Source organism: Pteropus medius, unplaced genomic scaffold (genome assembly GCF_902729225.1).
Source record: "Pteropus medius unplaced genomic scaffold, Ma_sr-lr_union100, whole genome shotgun sequence".
Lineage (NCBI taxonomy): Eukaryota > Metazoa > Chordata > Mammalia > Chiroptera > Pteropodidae > Pteropus > Pteropus medius.
The window spans coordinates 9,345,126-9,362,235 of NW_024356249.1; the positions used below are offsets into that span (position 1 = coordinate 9,345,126).

General features: G+C 36.5%; 1 protein-coding gene across 2 annotated transcripts in view; it reads right to left on the reverse strand.

Annotated features, from left to right (window-relative positions):
• KLHDC10 (kelch domain containing 10) overlaps window positions 1–15,882 on the reverse strand; it is a 47,260-nt gene extending 31,378 nt beyond the window's left edge. Inside the window, exon 1 of one of the 2 annotated variants that reach the window (XM_039860848.1) lies at window positions 15,581–15,882. In XM_039860848.1, coding sequence (XP_039716782.1) covers window positions 15,581–15,752 — 172 coding nt within the window. In that variant the 5' untranslated portion in view covers window positions 15,753–15,882. The remainder of the gene's footprint in view (window positions 1–15,580) is intronic. The other variant, XM_039860850.1, reaches the window with a different exon arrangement.
• Window positions 15,883–17,110: the final 1,228 nt, after the last annotated feature.

Here is a 17,110-nt window from a genome sequence, read left to right on the forward strand (position 1 = left end):
ATATATGTATACCAGATGGTCTCTAAAGCTCTAAAAAATCTGTAATTCTCAATGGAATCGGAACTGTTCCAAGAATCTTAGAACTTACCTAGTGCAGTGGTTCTAGAGATGCTGGACTAGCTGGCTCACTGCAAGCTTATTAAAAATAATAATTAAAAAAATAAAAAAGCAAAAACAAAAAGCAGATTACCAAGTCCATCCCAGTACGTCAGGCATATTAACTTTGGTGGGAAATCAGGTTCCACAGAGACTAATAAAAATTATTGGGTCTCTCCTCCACAAAATACACATATACTCATAATTTTACATATGATATAATTCCCCTGGAGACCAGCCACAGATTCATGAACTGATGGACCCGGGTTAAAAAAATGAAAAAAAAGAATTTAGACCCAGAGTGGTATTACCGTTTTCAAAAGGGCAGGTAAATGGCAGAATGAATAGACTTATTCCACATTCTACCAGGAGACAAAACTAAGAGAAACTCACAGAATTCGCAGCTGAATTTATGACAACTCTTTGTAATAATGAGAGCCAACAAATAATGTGACAATTCTCTTCACAAAGTAATAGGCAGCCGATTAATCGAAGAGGTTGAAATAAGTAGACCTCTTTAAAATAGAGCTTTAAAATAAAAAGATTAGAGCTATTGTGGAAAGGATTCCCACACGATAGAAAATAGGGCAAGGTGACTTCCAAGGTCTTTTTAATGTTCACATTTTATGATTCTAAGGAGTTTTAGAAGAAAGGGAAAAGGTAAAAGATGAAAAGTGAATTTTAAAACTTTTTTTACTGCTTATAGGTTGTTTTCTATGTTTAAGATTTTTAAAAAAGACTGCCTGCATTTGTACTGTATGTGGGTCTGTGTCAATGTGCCTGTCTTACAACGTAAACTATAGCTAGAGGATCTGTTTTTCTTAATACATGATCGCCTCCTTCCTTTTTATCTCCAGTAGAACTTTATTTTTTCAAAGAATGAGTACAGAATTCATCCTACAACCCTAGAAAATAACCCAGTTTCTTTACTAACAACTAAATTTTGTATCCCAATTATACTGAAATAAAAACTTATAGTGATAACCCACTCAAGAGTCGGACTACATTTGGTCTTTTCTTGCTTCTGGATTTCTTGCACTCTAACAAGCATCCAGAGAATAACCTCTCTCCTCAAGAACATCCTTGAGAGAGAGTGAAAGAAAGAGAGAGAGAAAAAAAAAAGACTATGTACAAGGTGAACGTAGATGTAGGAGACTATTGATTTTTAAATCAATACATTTTGACAATGCCTGGTGTACTAAGTTTGCAACTTCCCCCAACCCCTTAACGAGCACCAAAGATGGGTAGCTCTACTAGAGAGAGAGACACAGAGCCCTCTCTATTTCTGCAAGTAAAACTAAGGAACTAAACAAAAGGAAATTCTCAAATTCTAATAGTTAAATGACTGTATCCAGAAATGTCACTTATTATTTTAACTATTCGTTCTGTTCCTCGATTAAAACTAGAAAAAAATTCCATTTTGAATGTGAAAACACAATTGTTCTGTATAAACTCGCTTTCCCTCTTCTCAGGTCACCATTTTCTGTTGGCAAATGCAATGTCTTCTAAGGAAATACCTATAACCAAAGGCAATAAGAGCTTGTGTTGGACTAAATATGGCAAAAAGCAATAAAATATTCACTAAATAACAAATTTTTAATGTCTGATCATTTAAAAACTTTTAAAATACCTAATATATAAAAACAAGCTATTCTGAAAATTTGATAATTCCGTTATGTAACAAGCAGAGACTGAATATCTTAAATGCAAAACTAAAACATGTCAGGTATGAATACTGCCAAAATTGACACGATTTCTAGTAAGACATCTGCATAATGCATTATATTCAGAAAGAAAAGCTATTCTTTACTCAGAAATAAAAATGTCAAAGGATAACATTTCATAAGAACATCTGCATTGAAGCATTTTTTTTCTATAAATGCAGAGATAAGTTTTGGATTTAAAATCATAATTGAGCAGAAAGAAATGTGATGCAACTTTAAGAAGTTATTTCTCTCCCTGAAAGGTTTTCTCAATATTTTGTTTTGTATATGCACATGTATTTAAAGCTAAATATACTACCTCTTTCTAAGGTACCCAGTTTGGAGTGCGCATTACAACTTCATATTCCTCCATCAGGCTTGTGTATTTGCATGTGTTTTAAGGAATTTGTTTTATGTGCCACCAAGATGATTGTGGCTAGTGTTTGATCAATTACACATCTGATTTAAATTAACTGATTTGACAGTTTGTTGAAACCATATGGCAGGAGCTACTGTGGGTAAAAAGGGAAACAAAAAAAGCACCATTCAACTACAAAGACTACTTATCTCATTTTTTGCCAGTCATCATACTTCTAATTTCACTATCTAGTTCTTATAGACAACTTAATGATCGTATCTTAGTAAAGCTTAAAGCAAACTCCCTGACGCTACAGCAAATATAAAAGGTAAGGGCATGAGATCAGGCTGGATTCTAAACGCAGCAGGAAGCCACTTTTGTCTGGGAAGCAATAACCATAGTTGTGCTTTAGAAAGATTAATCTTGTTTTAGTAGATAGGATGAAATAGAAAGGAAGTCTGGGAATGACAAAAATATTATTAATGCAGTTCAGTTTAAGGCAATGAAGGCCTGAATTACAGTAGTAACAGAAAGAACTGGGAAGGACATGAAGCAAGAGAAGAGCACAGCACAGTGGTGACAAGTATGGACTTTAGAAACAGCCTGTGTCCAAGTCGGGCTCTGTCCCTTGCTAGCCCTATGGCCTCAGAAAGTCTTATCCTCTGGGCCTCAGCGTCCTTCTCTATGTAAAGGGCACAACAACAGTACCTGCTCCTTACAGGTTTATGAGTAAATGTTTGTAAAAATGCCTAGCTAGTGATGTTATTTTGGGGATAAAACATAAGGACTTAAAGACTAGCTAGATGGGAAAGTTGAGTAAAATAAAAGGATAAATATAAGCGTGAGTTTTTAAGTTCTGTAACTTGAAGAAAACTTTAAAAACAGATATTAAAGGGTAAGCTGGAAATATTTATCACTATGTATTGCAGCAATATTTTTAGAGTGTAGGAACAATTTCAACGACTATCATTTGCATAGATAGCTAATTATTGTACTTTCATACAACATAATACTTTCAGCCATGAAGAAAAATCAAATCTAAATGTACTAATATAGAACAATCCTTCAAATATATTTTTAGTAAAATAAACAAAATGAAAAGGACAGGGGCAGAAAGAATACTTTATGTTGTACTCTAATTTGTTTAAAATTAAAGGTAATATATACCTATATGCAAATCTTTTAACAGATAATACCTCTGCGGAGAGACTAGAAAAGTAGGAATCTAGGGTAGAAGGGATATTTTGTCTCTCTTGTACACTATTTGATTTTACCATGTTTATGTAGTATTTTTCAGTTTAAAAATTAATATTAAAAATGAGGGGTAGGAAAGGATGAGTTCAATGAAAGAAAATTAAATTTACATATTTAAGCGAGCATAACTTTATGTGTTCTAAAAGCTTGCCCAGTACAGATACTGGTAAGTCTAATTATCTGGAGGGTTCAAAAACACCAAAGAATGGCCTCAAAAAATTGTTCAGGGAGAATAAAAAAAGTGAACCTTAAAAAGTACACAGGCTATTAAAAGAAGTTCGGCTGCATTTCAAAATGCTAAATTTACATGTCAGTTGTGATGTGAAATTCTGAATATATATCCTCATGTTATTTATAGTTAACAGACCCCTAGGAAGGCCTACAAAAGCCTTCTATACCCACGATTACAACCTACAGTATTGCAGTAACAGCAGTACAGAGTCCATCACTTTTTAACCTTATCTTACTCAAGTTCTCGGGCACATCTGACAAGATCTCCCTCCTTTTACAAAATATTTTCTTCTCTTGGCCTCTGTGAAACCAAGCAGTCCTAGATGTCTTATTTTACTGACCTTTTTTGCTTGCTTCTCCTTCTCACCTTCAAGAGCTGTAGTCTTCTACCCTAACTTTTATTTAACCTTCCTTTGTAATCTCATCTAGCCCATTAGCTTCGAATACCATGTGTATGCTAATAATTCTTAAATTTCTATCTCGAGCCTCCATCTCTTCCTTGAGTTTGATTTATATTGAAGACCACCTACCCAATAGCCTCTACTTAGAGGTCAAATAGGCATCTCAAGTTTAACAGAGCCAAAACAGAATTCTTGATCCATTCCCACAACCCTGCTTCTTCCAGTCTGTTCCATCTCATTTAAGGACACCACCAACCATCTAGTTGCTTAAGACAAAAATGTAGGAGTCTTCCTGATTCCTCTATTTTTTTTATACCTCACAGTAAATTCTGTTAATGCAACTTTCAAAATATATCTCGTATTTAATCCCTTCTCAGTACCAACAGCACTGTACTCTAGTCCAAGTCACCATCATCTTGTTAGATTCCCGCAAGTCTTCTAAATGGCCTTTATGCTTCACTTGTACCATTTGCCACAATCCATTCTCCATCCAGCAGCTACAGGGAGTTTCAAAAAATACAAGTCACATCACATTACTCCCCATTCCTCTGCTTATAACTATCTAATATTGCTCCCCTTCACTTTTAGAATAATGAAAGGTCACAAATTCAGTTTTAGTCATGCTGAACTTGAGGGGTATAAGGCAGTGGAGACAATGGAGAAAGCAAGTATATGGCTCTCGAGAGAGATTTGGGCATAAGTTACAAAGTGGCCTTACTTATTTGCATGTGAGTGGAAAATGAAAACCATGGATTTGGAAAAGAATACCTAAAATGATTGAAAAAGAAGGGTGGAGGCATAGGATCAAGACTTGAGAACCCTAATATTTTAACGCCTTGTTGAAGAGGAAGAGCTGACAAAGGATACTAAGTATGAGAGGCCAGATACATAAAAAAGACAACCAGACCCAATGTCAAGGAAACAAGGGAAGAAAGATGTTTTAAAATGAAGAGAGATCAAGTAAGATGGAGACTGAAAAACATCCAGTTGATCCGACAACACAGAAGTCATCTGTGACTTTAGCAAGAGCTACTTTAAAGACATGACGGGGAGTCATGGCAATGAAGACAGCAACTCTGGTCAATGCTTTCACGAACTTGGCTGTAAAAGAAAAGGGGGAGATCGAAGAACTAAAACTTGAACAAGCTCAACTGCTACAGGAATGAGTCGGTGGAGAGAATGAAGTTAAGATACAGGGCAGAGAAGTGATAATAATGTAAATTTTATGAAAAGGCAAGAGGGGATAGAATCAAGGCATGGATGGAAGGATGCTATAACTGTTTCTGATAATATTCAACATAAAATTGCATGTGGGGAAAAAAAAGTATTTGGAAAAGCCATACAAAAATTGTATGCTGTAAATTCCTAGGTAAAAAAAAAAAAATGTGTTTAGACTTACATGATGTATAATAACTTATACTCAACTCTCTTGCATAAATGACTGTAGACACTGACAATTACTAACTCATTCATAAACATTTACTAAAAGCCTGCTATAAGCTGGGCAGTGTTCTAGTGTCTGTGGAAGGTGACAGAGAATAAGACATTATTTTTGCTTTTAAGGAGCCCATAGTTAATAAGCAGATAAATTCAAAACAAACAATTGCAATTCAGCATAAGCACTGTGAAGTTGGTGGCACAAAGAAGAGGCACAATGGGCTTTGACATCTAACAGACTGGGTCTGAATCCTAACTCTGACATTTATTAGTTATACAAACTTCGAGCAAGTTATGTAACTTCTATCTAAGCCTCAGTTCCTCAGTACAGAAGGGAATGAAAAAGTTATTTACCTCAGAAAGTTATGAAGATTTAATAAGTTAATGCTTGTTAAATGCCTTAAACAAGGTCAGACACACAGTAACTACTGAGTACAAGTAAGCTATTTGTATTACATGGGAGAATAGAAAAAAGGCCTATAAAATATACTTGGATGGGTCTGAGAAGACAATTAGGTGAATGGCATTATAAGAAGAAAAAATGGTATGTACAGAATCATGACACAGTGAAGTATTGCAGGAAATTACTTTTTTTTTTTTTTTAATCTCTTCCAACCTATCTTGTTCCAAGAATTCAGGCAACTGCAAATACATCTATATCGCTGAAATATGAAATGAAAGACAAATGATGGGGTTGGAGAGGTGGAAGGAGGAAAACGGGAGAGTTGGGGGGAGGAGGAAAACTGACAAGATAAGGGGTGAGCAAAAGTAAGAAATCTAATGTGATTCCCAGGTTTCTGGCTTGAGTCACTAAATTAATGAGACAGACATTAAATCAGGATAAGAAGCACAGAAGGAAGAGCAGGTTTGGCAGGAAAGATGATGAAACTGTTTTTGGACGTGTTGAATTTAAGGTACTCATCAGTCACTTGGGGGGGCAGTGTCTAGTAGCCATTGGCAAACAACAGGAAAAGAAGTCTGAGTTGGAGACAGATTTGGGTGTTGTCAGGATATTATGACAACACAGGGAAAATATAAGAGTAGAAAAGAAAAACAAACAGATATACTCTTGGACATCAATATGAAGAGGCAGATAAAGGAAAACTAATGAGAAGAAGTTCAAGAGATAAAAGGATAACTAAGAGCTCTTTAAAAATAGAGACTGTCTAATCATTTCATATTGCTAGTCAAAATCAAAATCTAGAGAAGTTGGGTGGAATGAAGACTAAGAGACAGCCAAAGGATTTAGCAATTAGGAAGTTATCACCTTAGCAAGAGCACCTGAGTAGAACGACGGGGGCAGAAGTGAGACTGCAACAGACTGAAGAGAAAAAAAAAGAGAAGAAATGTAACAAGAGAGTCTACTTTTTCTGAAAGTTTGGCTGTGAAGAAGTAAAATAGGACAACAGCTAGGAAAAAAAAAAAAAACCTAAAAGGTTATTCATATGATAAATTGAGGAGAAACAGATTCTACCTGAAAAATAACAGAAAACATAAACCAATGTTTATAAGTAAAACAGTGAAATACAGAATAGTTTTAAGAGAATCTCAAGTTGCTACTAGTGATCCGTAATTATTTACATAGTATTAAATAAAACATAATTCACTGATAAAGAACAAAAAGGAAAGCAAATCATCAAAATGTTGATACGTTGTCTTTAAGTGGAATTACTATGGATGAGTTTCTCCTTGTTTCAAGTTTTCAATGTTTTCCAAATTTTAATCACGAGCTTATATCCTTTTAGAGTGGTGGTGGTAGGAGGTGGAAGACACAAGCTATTTAAGAGATTCTAACTCAAGGAAGATAAACAATGGAGAGAGATGAAATGTAAGTAGTCAGAGAGCAGAAAAGAAATGGAAAGAAAAAATAAAACCAAGACAGAAATGAAATCTTCACTGCAAGTAGAGCAAAGGAGTACAAACACTGCTGAAACATAGCAAAGGACATGGACGACAGGACTGAGAAAGGCAAGCAAGGTATAATAACGAACTCTAAAAATCAATACATTATTGAAAGAATTAAAGAAGATCTAAATTAATGGAAAAATATCCCATGTTCAGGGACTGAAAGACTTAACATTATTAAGATGGTAATACTCCCTAAACAGACGTACAGATTCAACACAACCCCTGTGAGAATCCCAGCTGAGTTCTTCGTACAAATAGACAAGCTGATTCTCAAATTTATATGGAATTGCAAAGGATCCCGAATAGTGAAAATAATCCTGAAAATGAATAAAGAAGGATGCACACTTTCTGAATTCAAAACTTGCTACGAAGTACTGGTAATTGAGGCAGTATGGTATTGGCACATGGACAGACATACAGAGCAATGGAATAGAAACGCGAGTCCAGAAATAAACCTATTTGTTTATGGTCAACTGATTTTTGACAAGGATACTAAGATTATTCAATGGGAAAGAACAGTCTTTTCAACAAATGATGCTGGGACAACCGGACAGCCAGTTAAGATAACCCTTATCTCACATCAAACACAAAAACTAACTAAAATGAATCAAAGACATAAATGTAAGAGCATTACAAAACTCCTAGGAAAAAATACAGGGATAGATTTTCATGATCTTGGATTTGGCAAGGGTTCCTTCGATATGACACCAAAAGCAAGAGCAACGAAAGAACAGATAAACTGAACTTCCTCAAAACTTAAAATTTTGTGTTTCAAAGAACACAATTAAGAACATGAAAAGACAAGCACAGAATAAGAAATATATTTGCATGTATCTGATAAGGGACTTGTACCTAAATATATAAAAGACTTGTAGCTAGAATGTATAAAGAACTCTTACAGTGCAACAATAAAAAGACAAATAATCCAATTAAAAATTAAAGAATCTAACAGACATTTCTCCAAAGAAGACAAACAATTAGTCAACAAGCATATGAAAAGATGTTCGATGCCAATTATACCTCAAAAAAGCTGGAAAAGAAAGGAAGAAAAGGAAGAAAGAAAGAACAAAGAGAGAAAAGATGTCTGACATCATTAGTCATCAGGGAAATGCAAATCAGAAACCACAAAAAGATGCCACTTCATACCTACTAGGATGGTTAAAATCAAAGTCAGATAACAAGTGTTGACAAGGATGTGGAGAAATCAGAACCCTCATACACTGCTGATAAAAATGTAAAATTCCTGCTTTGGAAAAGTTTGGCAGATCTTCAAATGATTCAGCATAGAGCACAGAGTTACCATATGACCTAACAATTCTATTCCTAGGCATATACCTAAGAGAAATAAAAGCATATGTCCTCACAGAAATCTGTACACAAATGTTTATAACAGCATTATTCATTATAGCCAAATAGTGAAAACAATCTAAATGTCCATCAATAAATAAATAGTTAAGCAAATGTGGCATATCTATACAATGGAATATTATTTAACCATAAAAAAGAATGAAGTACTGACACCTGCTTCGACATGGATGAACTTTGAAAACATTATACAAAGTGAAAGGCAATCACAAAAGACCACATATTAAGATTCCACTCACACGAGAAAGGCCATAAGAGGGAAATCTACAGAGACAGAAAGAAGATTAGTGGTTACTTAGGGCTAAGGTAAGGGGTGGGATGGGATAGCAGAAAGAGGATAAAGGAGTGACAGCTAAAGCATATGGGGTTTCCTCATGAGATGATAAAAATGTTCTAAAATTGACTGTGGTAATAAGTGCACATATCTAAATATGCAAAAAGCCACTGCATTGTACACTTTAAATGGTAAGTTGTCTGGTATGTGAATTATATCTCAATAAAGCTATTAAAAACATAGAAAAGGAAATGTTAAGGAAGAGTTTTAAAGGATTAACTACTCATGTACTGAAGAAAATAAATCAAAAATGGAATTACAAGATATTTAGTAAACAACTGCAACAAGTAACCTATAACCTACAGGACACGACTAAAGCAATAGACAAAAGAAATCTTAACACTTAAACACTTGGTAAAAATAAAAAGAACATTAAACATCCAACATAAGATATAAAAACAACCACAAAGTAAACCTAAGGAAAACTAAAGAAAGGATTTAAAACAATGAAAGAAAAAAATTAATAAATAAGAAAAGAGAAAATAACAGAACTGATTTTTTAAAAAATCCAAAAGCTGGTTCTAAACAAGAAAAAAAGGGCAAGGCTTCACATGTAATGAGTAAAGTGATAATGCAGTCACATACACAGAAAAAAAATTTTAATCATAAAGAGGTATCTTGTTCAACTTCACACCAATATTTTGAAAACTTAGATGAAATGGATTATTTTCGAGGATAATATAAATTATCACAGCTTCTCCCCAAAAGATATAAACTGTAAGCAGTTAAATTATCATAGAAGTAGAGATAACCGCCAAAGAGCTGCTCTCTCCCCAAAATACTCAAGGTCCAAATGATTTCACAGGTAATTCAACCAAACCTTCAACTTCATTTAACCATTTAACCAGAGAAGGAAAAAAAAAGCATAGAAAAACCAAAATTATTATGAAAATGGCATAATTCAAAAAAGATAAAACACAGAAAACAACAAAACAATCTCACTTATAAAGAGTGATTCAAATTTCTAAATAAAGTTTAGCAAACAGAACCCAGCAGCATATTTGAAATAATACACAATGACAAAGTGAGTTGATTAAGGAATGCAAGCAAGGTCCAGTAACAGTAAATCTATTAGTACAATTCACCATAATAGTAGATCAAAGGAGAAAAATTACATAATTCTCATAGAGGCTGAAAAGGCATTTGACAAAATTTACTTCCATATTAAAAACTTATTAAAATTTAAGTAACAGCTGACGACTTTCCCATGATAAAACATGCACACTTCAATCTTAAGTCAGGTCTAATCTTAATAAGAAAGCACTAACAACACCCCACCAAAGTCAGGAGTAAGACAAAGATCCACTACTATCTTATCGTTTAATATTTTTGGAAAGTACTAGACAAATCAATCTAACAAAAGAAAGAAAGAAGTATAAAATCTGTAAAGGAGATGATAAAATTACCTTTATTTGGTAATGATATGATTAACTGCAAAACTCTAAGAAATACCTATCTTTTCAAAACCAATAAAAAAACTATTCACAGATACTATTAGAATTTCAAAGGTGGCTATGGACAAAATTAATACTCAGAAATTAATAGCATTCTCATATTCAAACAAGATAAAAGATAACAGAAGTAGAAACTCCATTTTCAATAGCAACAAAAAAGAGAAAATATCAAGGTATATACATAACAAGAAATGTGAAAGGTCCATACAAAAAAACTTTTAAAATTTTACTGAGGGATGCAAAAGAAAACCTGAACAACAAGAAATGAATATATACCCTGTTCTTGAACAGAAGACTGACCCTCAAATAGATGTCAATTCTCTCCAAATCAATCTATGAATACAATGCAACACCAATAAAAATACCAACAGGATGAGGAGGGTAGCTTGAAAAACTAATTTTAAGTTTTATGGGAAAATAAACAAGCAAAAATATCTAAGAAAAGTCTGGGAAGTAGAATGAGAGCACTATAATCAAAGGATGGAGTCATTATGTATAAATAGGTAAAATGATCAATGAAACAAAAATCCAGTAAGGACCCCAATTTATATGTAGGAACTAAGTATACCTACAGACAATATTTCAGTACTGGGATAACTGGGTTGCCGCCTGGAAAAAAAAAGTAAGGTTGGATTCCTACACCTCAATAATTTAAATTTTATATGGATAAGTGCATTTAACTTGAAAATAAAATTATAAAAGTACCAGGAAAAAAACATAAGAATTTTCATTTTCATTTTCATTAGAAATAATATTGAAATAGGGAAGACCTTTCATATGATACCAAACCTAAAATCCAAAAAAGACTGACAATTACAACTACAAAATTTTTTTAAATTTCTGCTAGAAAATATACTGTAAACAAGGTCTTTAAAAGCCAAACAATAAACTGTGAAAAATATCTGCAACACATATCACACAAAGAACTAATTTCCTAAAAACAGAGAATTCCTATAAACAATATTAAACATGCCAATAGAAAAATGAACAAATAACCAGGTGAATAGAAAATACAAGCAGCTGTTATAAAGGAAACAAATATGGTTCTCGTACCTACTGAAAAGATGAAGAAAAATATACCTATTAAATTGACAATTTAAAAAAGTTTGATAATCAACTGTTACCAAGGGTGTCAGGAAGCCAGCACTCCCAACACAGATAGTAGGACATAAACTGGTACAACCTCTGTGTGGGGCAGTTTGGCAATATTTATCAAAATTTAAATAGTATATATCTTTGACCCCGCATTTGTACTTCTGTGAATTTATTTATTCTAAAGACACAGACATACTTATGTGCAATATTGTACATGTACAGGGATATTCATTGTATCATCATGTGCATTAGTACAACTGTAAACATTTTAAATGCCTATCCAAATAAAGAAATGATACCATTTCCCTCCTTCCACACTCACCCACACACATCTTTCTGGAAAGGATACACAAGAAATTTATCATTGGTTGCTTCTAGGAAGGAAGTCAATTAGCTGGGGTCAAAGGTAAAAGGAAAACTTGCCTTTTATCATACGTCCTTTTGTATCATTTAAATTTCATGAATATATACGACATTTAAAATTTTTAGGTTAGGATTCCAGTATTATTTTCACCCAGTTTTACCAACTGTTTTATTTCTCCTCCTCTTTGCCAGGTTTCCAGTTCCTACCTTAACAACAATGTTTTAACTGTTTTCCCAGTTAATACTGTACATGGTATTTAATCAAACTCACACAGTTAAATCACAATAGCAACTTGGGTTCCTTTATCCCCATGACCTCCTTGGGGGATCTGCATACCTACTCTACAAAAAGAACCATTCTCCGTTCTTTACTGCGTATGGAGATTGTGAGTTAGTAAAAATCTAGGACCAAGTAGCTAGGAATTTTTTGGCCTATGGGGCAAACAGATAATCACTGTTGTATTTTAGGAGACAGCAAAAAGGCAAGAAGCTGCTCAAACAGGGTTTCGCAAAATATCACGTGTGCTGTCTCCGTGGATGCAGAGTATAGTCCACTATTTTTATATTTAAGAATTTGATTTTATCCATTTTTCCAGACTCAATGGGGCTGTAGGGGACTGAACCACAATCAAATTCACAAGAAACGAACTGCTTACATATAATGTCAATGTATTAATGTAGAATTTAAGAATTTAAGAATATATATGCATATGTGTATAAGCAGACATATGTATATATATCTCAAGAGCATCAAATCCTGCATATCAAGGAATCACACACAAATGGCAAGTATGCCCAGGAAAACCACATGGTGCTCTGAGTGTGTATAGGGAGAAGAGAACAAAGAGAAGGTCAGAGATGGCTTTCTGAAAAAGAGTGATCAAGCTGAGAGCCAATGGAAGAGCAGCTTTAAAAAAAGACTAGAATGGGGAGTAAGAGGGTTTCTGGATGATGCAATAGCATGTGCAATGGCCCAGTGGCAGAAAGGAGCATGACATGCCGAAGGAGGTGGAAAAGCTCCAAGAACAAAACCTATGATGTAGCATTAAACTGTAGCGTTAGAGAAGAGCCAGGCCATAGAGTGCCTTTTAGGTCTGTTAAGGATTTTTGCCTTATCCTAAGAACAATGAAAAGCTTGTAAAGGGCTGTAAGCAGAGATAGGAAAGGATTTGTGCTTACAAAAAGATCAGTATGCTGTAAGAATTATGGGCAAGAGTAGAAGCAGGTACACTGCTTAGAAAGCTATTGCAGGAGACCTAAGTGAGGGATGATGGTGGCATGGACTGGAGTCAGGGAAGAAATAAAATGGGACTTTGTGATTGACTACACCTAAAACACGAGGGAGAGGAAAACGTTAAGGAGGATGGCCAAGTTTCAGGTTTGCAAGACTGCATGCATAACGATGCTATCACTGAAAGAGAGCGAGAACACTCCAGGGAGACCAGGCTGTTTTGTTTTGTTTCACTGATCACTGGAGAGAGGGTAGACGTGCAAAAAGTAAGAAAAGAATCTGGGTGTTCAGTAACTGGAAGTATTGGTAGAAAAGAATGAAAAATAGGATTAGAGTTCAAAGGAGAGAGAACATTAGCTACACAAACTTATTATTTTTTTACCTCCAGGGTCAACCATAAAATAGGCCGAGACATTTCTATCCCTCCCCATCACCTAAAATCTTTTTAAACATCTCAGAATAAAACCTTTCAATCAAAGGGGGAAGGGAAGCTTGAAACGCAATACTTAAAAAAATAAAGCACTGGTGTAAAAAAATTTCAAAGTATATATATTGAGATATGAAATGTTCCCCATTCTGAGGGTGAAGAACAGAGGCTGCCTACTTGGGGAAGGAAGAATGAAGTGCCAGTCAAGGGGAGAAGAAAGCTGAAAGAAGACGCTGATGACCCCATAGCATGAATTTTCAGTTTAAACACGTTTATCTTTATCTCTAGACAAATGGCTGTTCTTGGCCTTGTGTGCTAAAGGAATGCAGAAATAATAGGTTCAAAACGGAGCCCCTTATCAGAAATCATGGCTTCCACTGCCATCAGGTGGTGGCAGCAAGGAAGTGCACCAACCAGGTTCTTGGAGCCTGGAAATGCCTCTATCAAGCCCATGGTATAATTAATCTAAGATCAAAGACTTAAATATTGCAGAGGTAGAGGGCAAGCTGGTGATAGTCTTTGGTAAGAGATTTACCTTCTAATCTGTCAATACACAAAAATATAAGTTTTTGCTGTTAATTTGGGGTAAGAATAAAAGACTTTTTCCTTTCCATGTTTAAGATCAGATACATATTTAGCAATTCTAGAATACCTAGTTTGATACTATCATCTCAAACCCAACTCCTGGAATATTATACATTTGACCGTTTAAAACCATTTCAATGTTAATTTTAATAGTACATAAAAGTGGGTTAATTTGCATTTCTAGCACACATCAATAACCTCATCACAAATATAAGCAATTGTTCCATTGGCTGTACAAAATTCCCTTTGTTATCTTCGAATTAATCAAATAACAATTTTTGACTTCGTAGAAGTACAAGGTTCGGTAGTAAACAATTCAAAACCCATGATGTTCTCAAAACTCATCGGCTCAACAAATATATCATTGATAAAATCAACATTATCACAAAAAAACATGGTGAATGATTAACATCATTCCTGGTACTTCTCTTCATGGTAAAAACAAGCTTGCCCAATTAACATCTGACATTCTGTGCAGTATTTACTTCCCTACCTTCCTTCTACTACACTGAATATTCACTTACAAATCTCTCTCTTTCCAATCGTCTGCACACATATCGATTTGTCTTTGTTTTTTAAGGCATCTGAACCGGAGGATAGGGAATTGTAGGCCAAAACGTGAAATAATCACATTGGATACATTTTTCCAATTCTCAACCAGCTGTTTTATATAGTGGACAGAGCATAATCTTGTCACCATGTATATTCTTGATCTTCGTTTTCTCTCCTCAAAATCCAGACACACTATCCATTCTGTCTCTGGACATTCCAAAATATTATTAATTCAACTAGCTTTCCCTAGTAATCTTGGATCCGTTTCCCACCCATCTCCCAACAACCCTCCCCCTCCCCAATCCTCCTTTCTTGTTTCAGCATGCCTAACTTTTACACACTTGAGGTGTTTTTTTCACAAAAATCACTCTTTGGAATGCTCTTCCCTCTTCTCTCCTCAATTTAGTACCCTTTTAAAAATAATTTCCACGGCTAGGCGCCAATGTCTTTCTTTTACAAGATCAAACTACGGAAGAGGACGAGACTGGGAACCGAGTAAGCGAAACATTTAGGAATGTCAATGAGACGGTGGCCTCTCCTTTGAAAACGCAACTCTCAGCACAGAGATTTCAACAGAACAAAAATACTTTTTTTTTTTTCACTGTTCCTGTTCCCCCCGCCCCCGGGACCCTCAAAGACACCTTCCTTTTCTAAGCCCCCAGTTCTGAGCTGTGTGTAAATTCGTCTTCCTCCACCCAAGGAAAAGAAAGCAAGAGAGAAAAGAAAAGACAGCAGTCACCTTCCCGCCGCGCCCGCAAGCTGTCAGGACCACGTCCCACGACTCACCTGGCAGGTGCGGCCGCCCGGAGAGTTGCACGAAGCGGTTGAGCTGGCCAGTTCCCCGACCCCCGCTGCCCCCACTGCCCCCGCCAGCCCCGCTACCTCCACCGCCGCCACAACTGCCCGCGGCACCTCCTCCCCTCCGGCGGTTCCTGTCCCAGCCCTGGGCGGCCGACATGACCCGCTAACGATTGCCGCAGCCCGGTCCCGGCAGCCCCTGGCCCGGCGGCACTAGCCGAGCCTCCTTCCTGGGCTCCTCTAGAGACCCGGGAGGCAGGGGAAGGGGGAGCGCCGGGCCTTCACCGGTGACCAATGACTGGCTGACTTGGTGACAGGCAGCCAATGGCCAGTCGTCTTCTTGGCTGGTAGAGGGAGGCGGGGAGAGACGTGGTAACCATAGCTATGGCTAAAAAAAAAAGTGGCGGGGGGGGAGAGGAAGGCAGAAGCAGCCACTCCTCACTCGCATCCACCGCGCTAAGCAAGCCCGCGTCGCGGCTGCTCCTGCGGGATCAGGCGGGCCAATCGAAGGCCGAGCGGGATCGGCCACGCCTGCAGAAGGAGCCCCGGCGGCTGCCCGTACTCCGGCACGTTCGGGGTTCAGGAACTCTTCCCCGTAGACACTGAAATCTGAAGTAGGATATGCACATAATAGGCGTAGTTGGGGACAATGCAGTGTCCCGCCAGCTTTACAGACTCAGATCGCTTTCCCTGACCGTTGACAGACACAAAGGGCTCCCTTGGAGGGGGTAAAATCCAGGGGCGGAGTCAAAGCTTAAATGTAAGCAGGAGGTATTTCTGGGTTTCATTTCTCTAGTCTTTCAGTCGACAAGCTGAACTCCCCAATTCAATATAAGCTACGTCCCAAGCAAACAGTTTTAGTTAACAAACATGGAAAAATGTTCAAGCTCACGAGTAATTATAGAAACACAAGACCCCTCCCCCATGAGAAACCATTTCTGGTTCATTACGTTAGTAAAGATTTTAAAAATAACACCCAGCAGCGACTAGAGTGCCAAGAAAAAGGTATTTTCATAGGTGACTGATGGCTATGCAAAATGTTTTTGTTCAGTCAAACCCCTTTGAATCGGCCTAAAGACAGGAACAGGTACGGAAGATCGATTGAGGGAAAATGCAGTTGTACAGATTAGAAATTCCTGTTGTTCCAAAATTAAACAGAAAATTTGTCTTTGAACTTACTGGGCGCGGTGCAAAGTGGGAAAATACAGATTGTTCACTGATGTCCATGAATAATAAGGGAAAAGCATATAAATTCCGCAAGGGAAACAAAACTTTACAAGGGTCTTAGATCTGGTGGTTTTATAGGTTGTTTTTTTTTTCCCGTGATGCTTCATATGGGAGAACCTTCTGTGATGCGGAGAAAAAAGAAAATCTGCTAGAGCAGAGGATTCATACCTCAGTTCAAATTTCCTGTCGCCACTGACCCCGCCTCCTTATTTTCCTACTTCAATCCCTGTGGGCAGGTGTTCTACCCGTTAAACACTATAACGCACTGCTTACGAAAATATCTGAGACGTG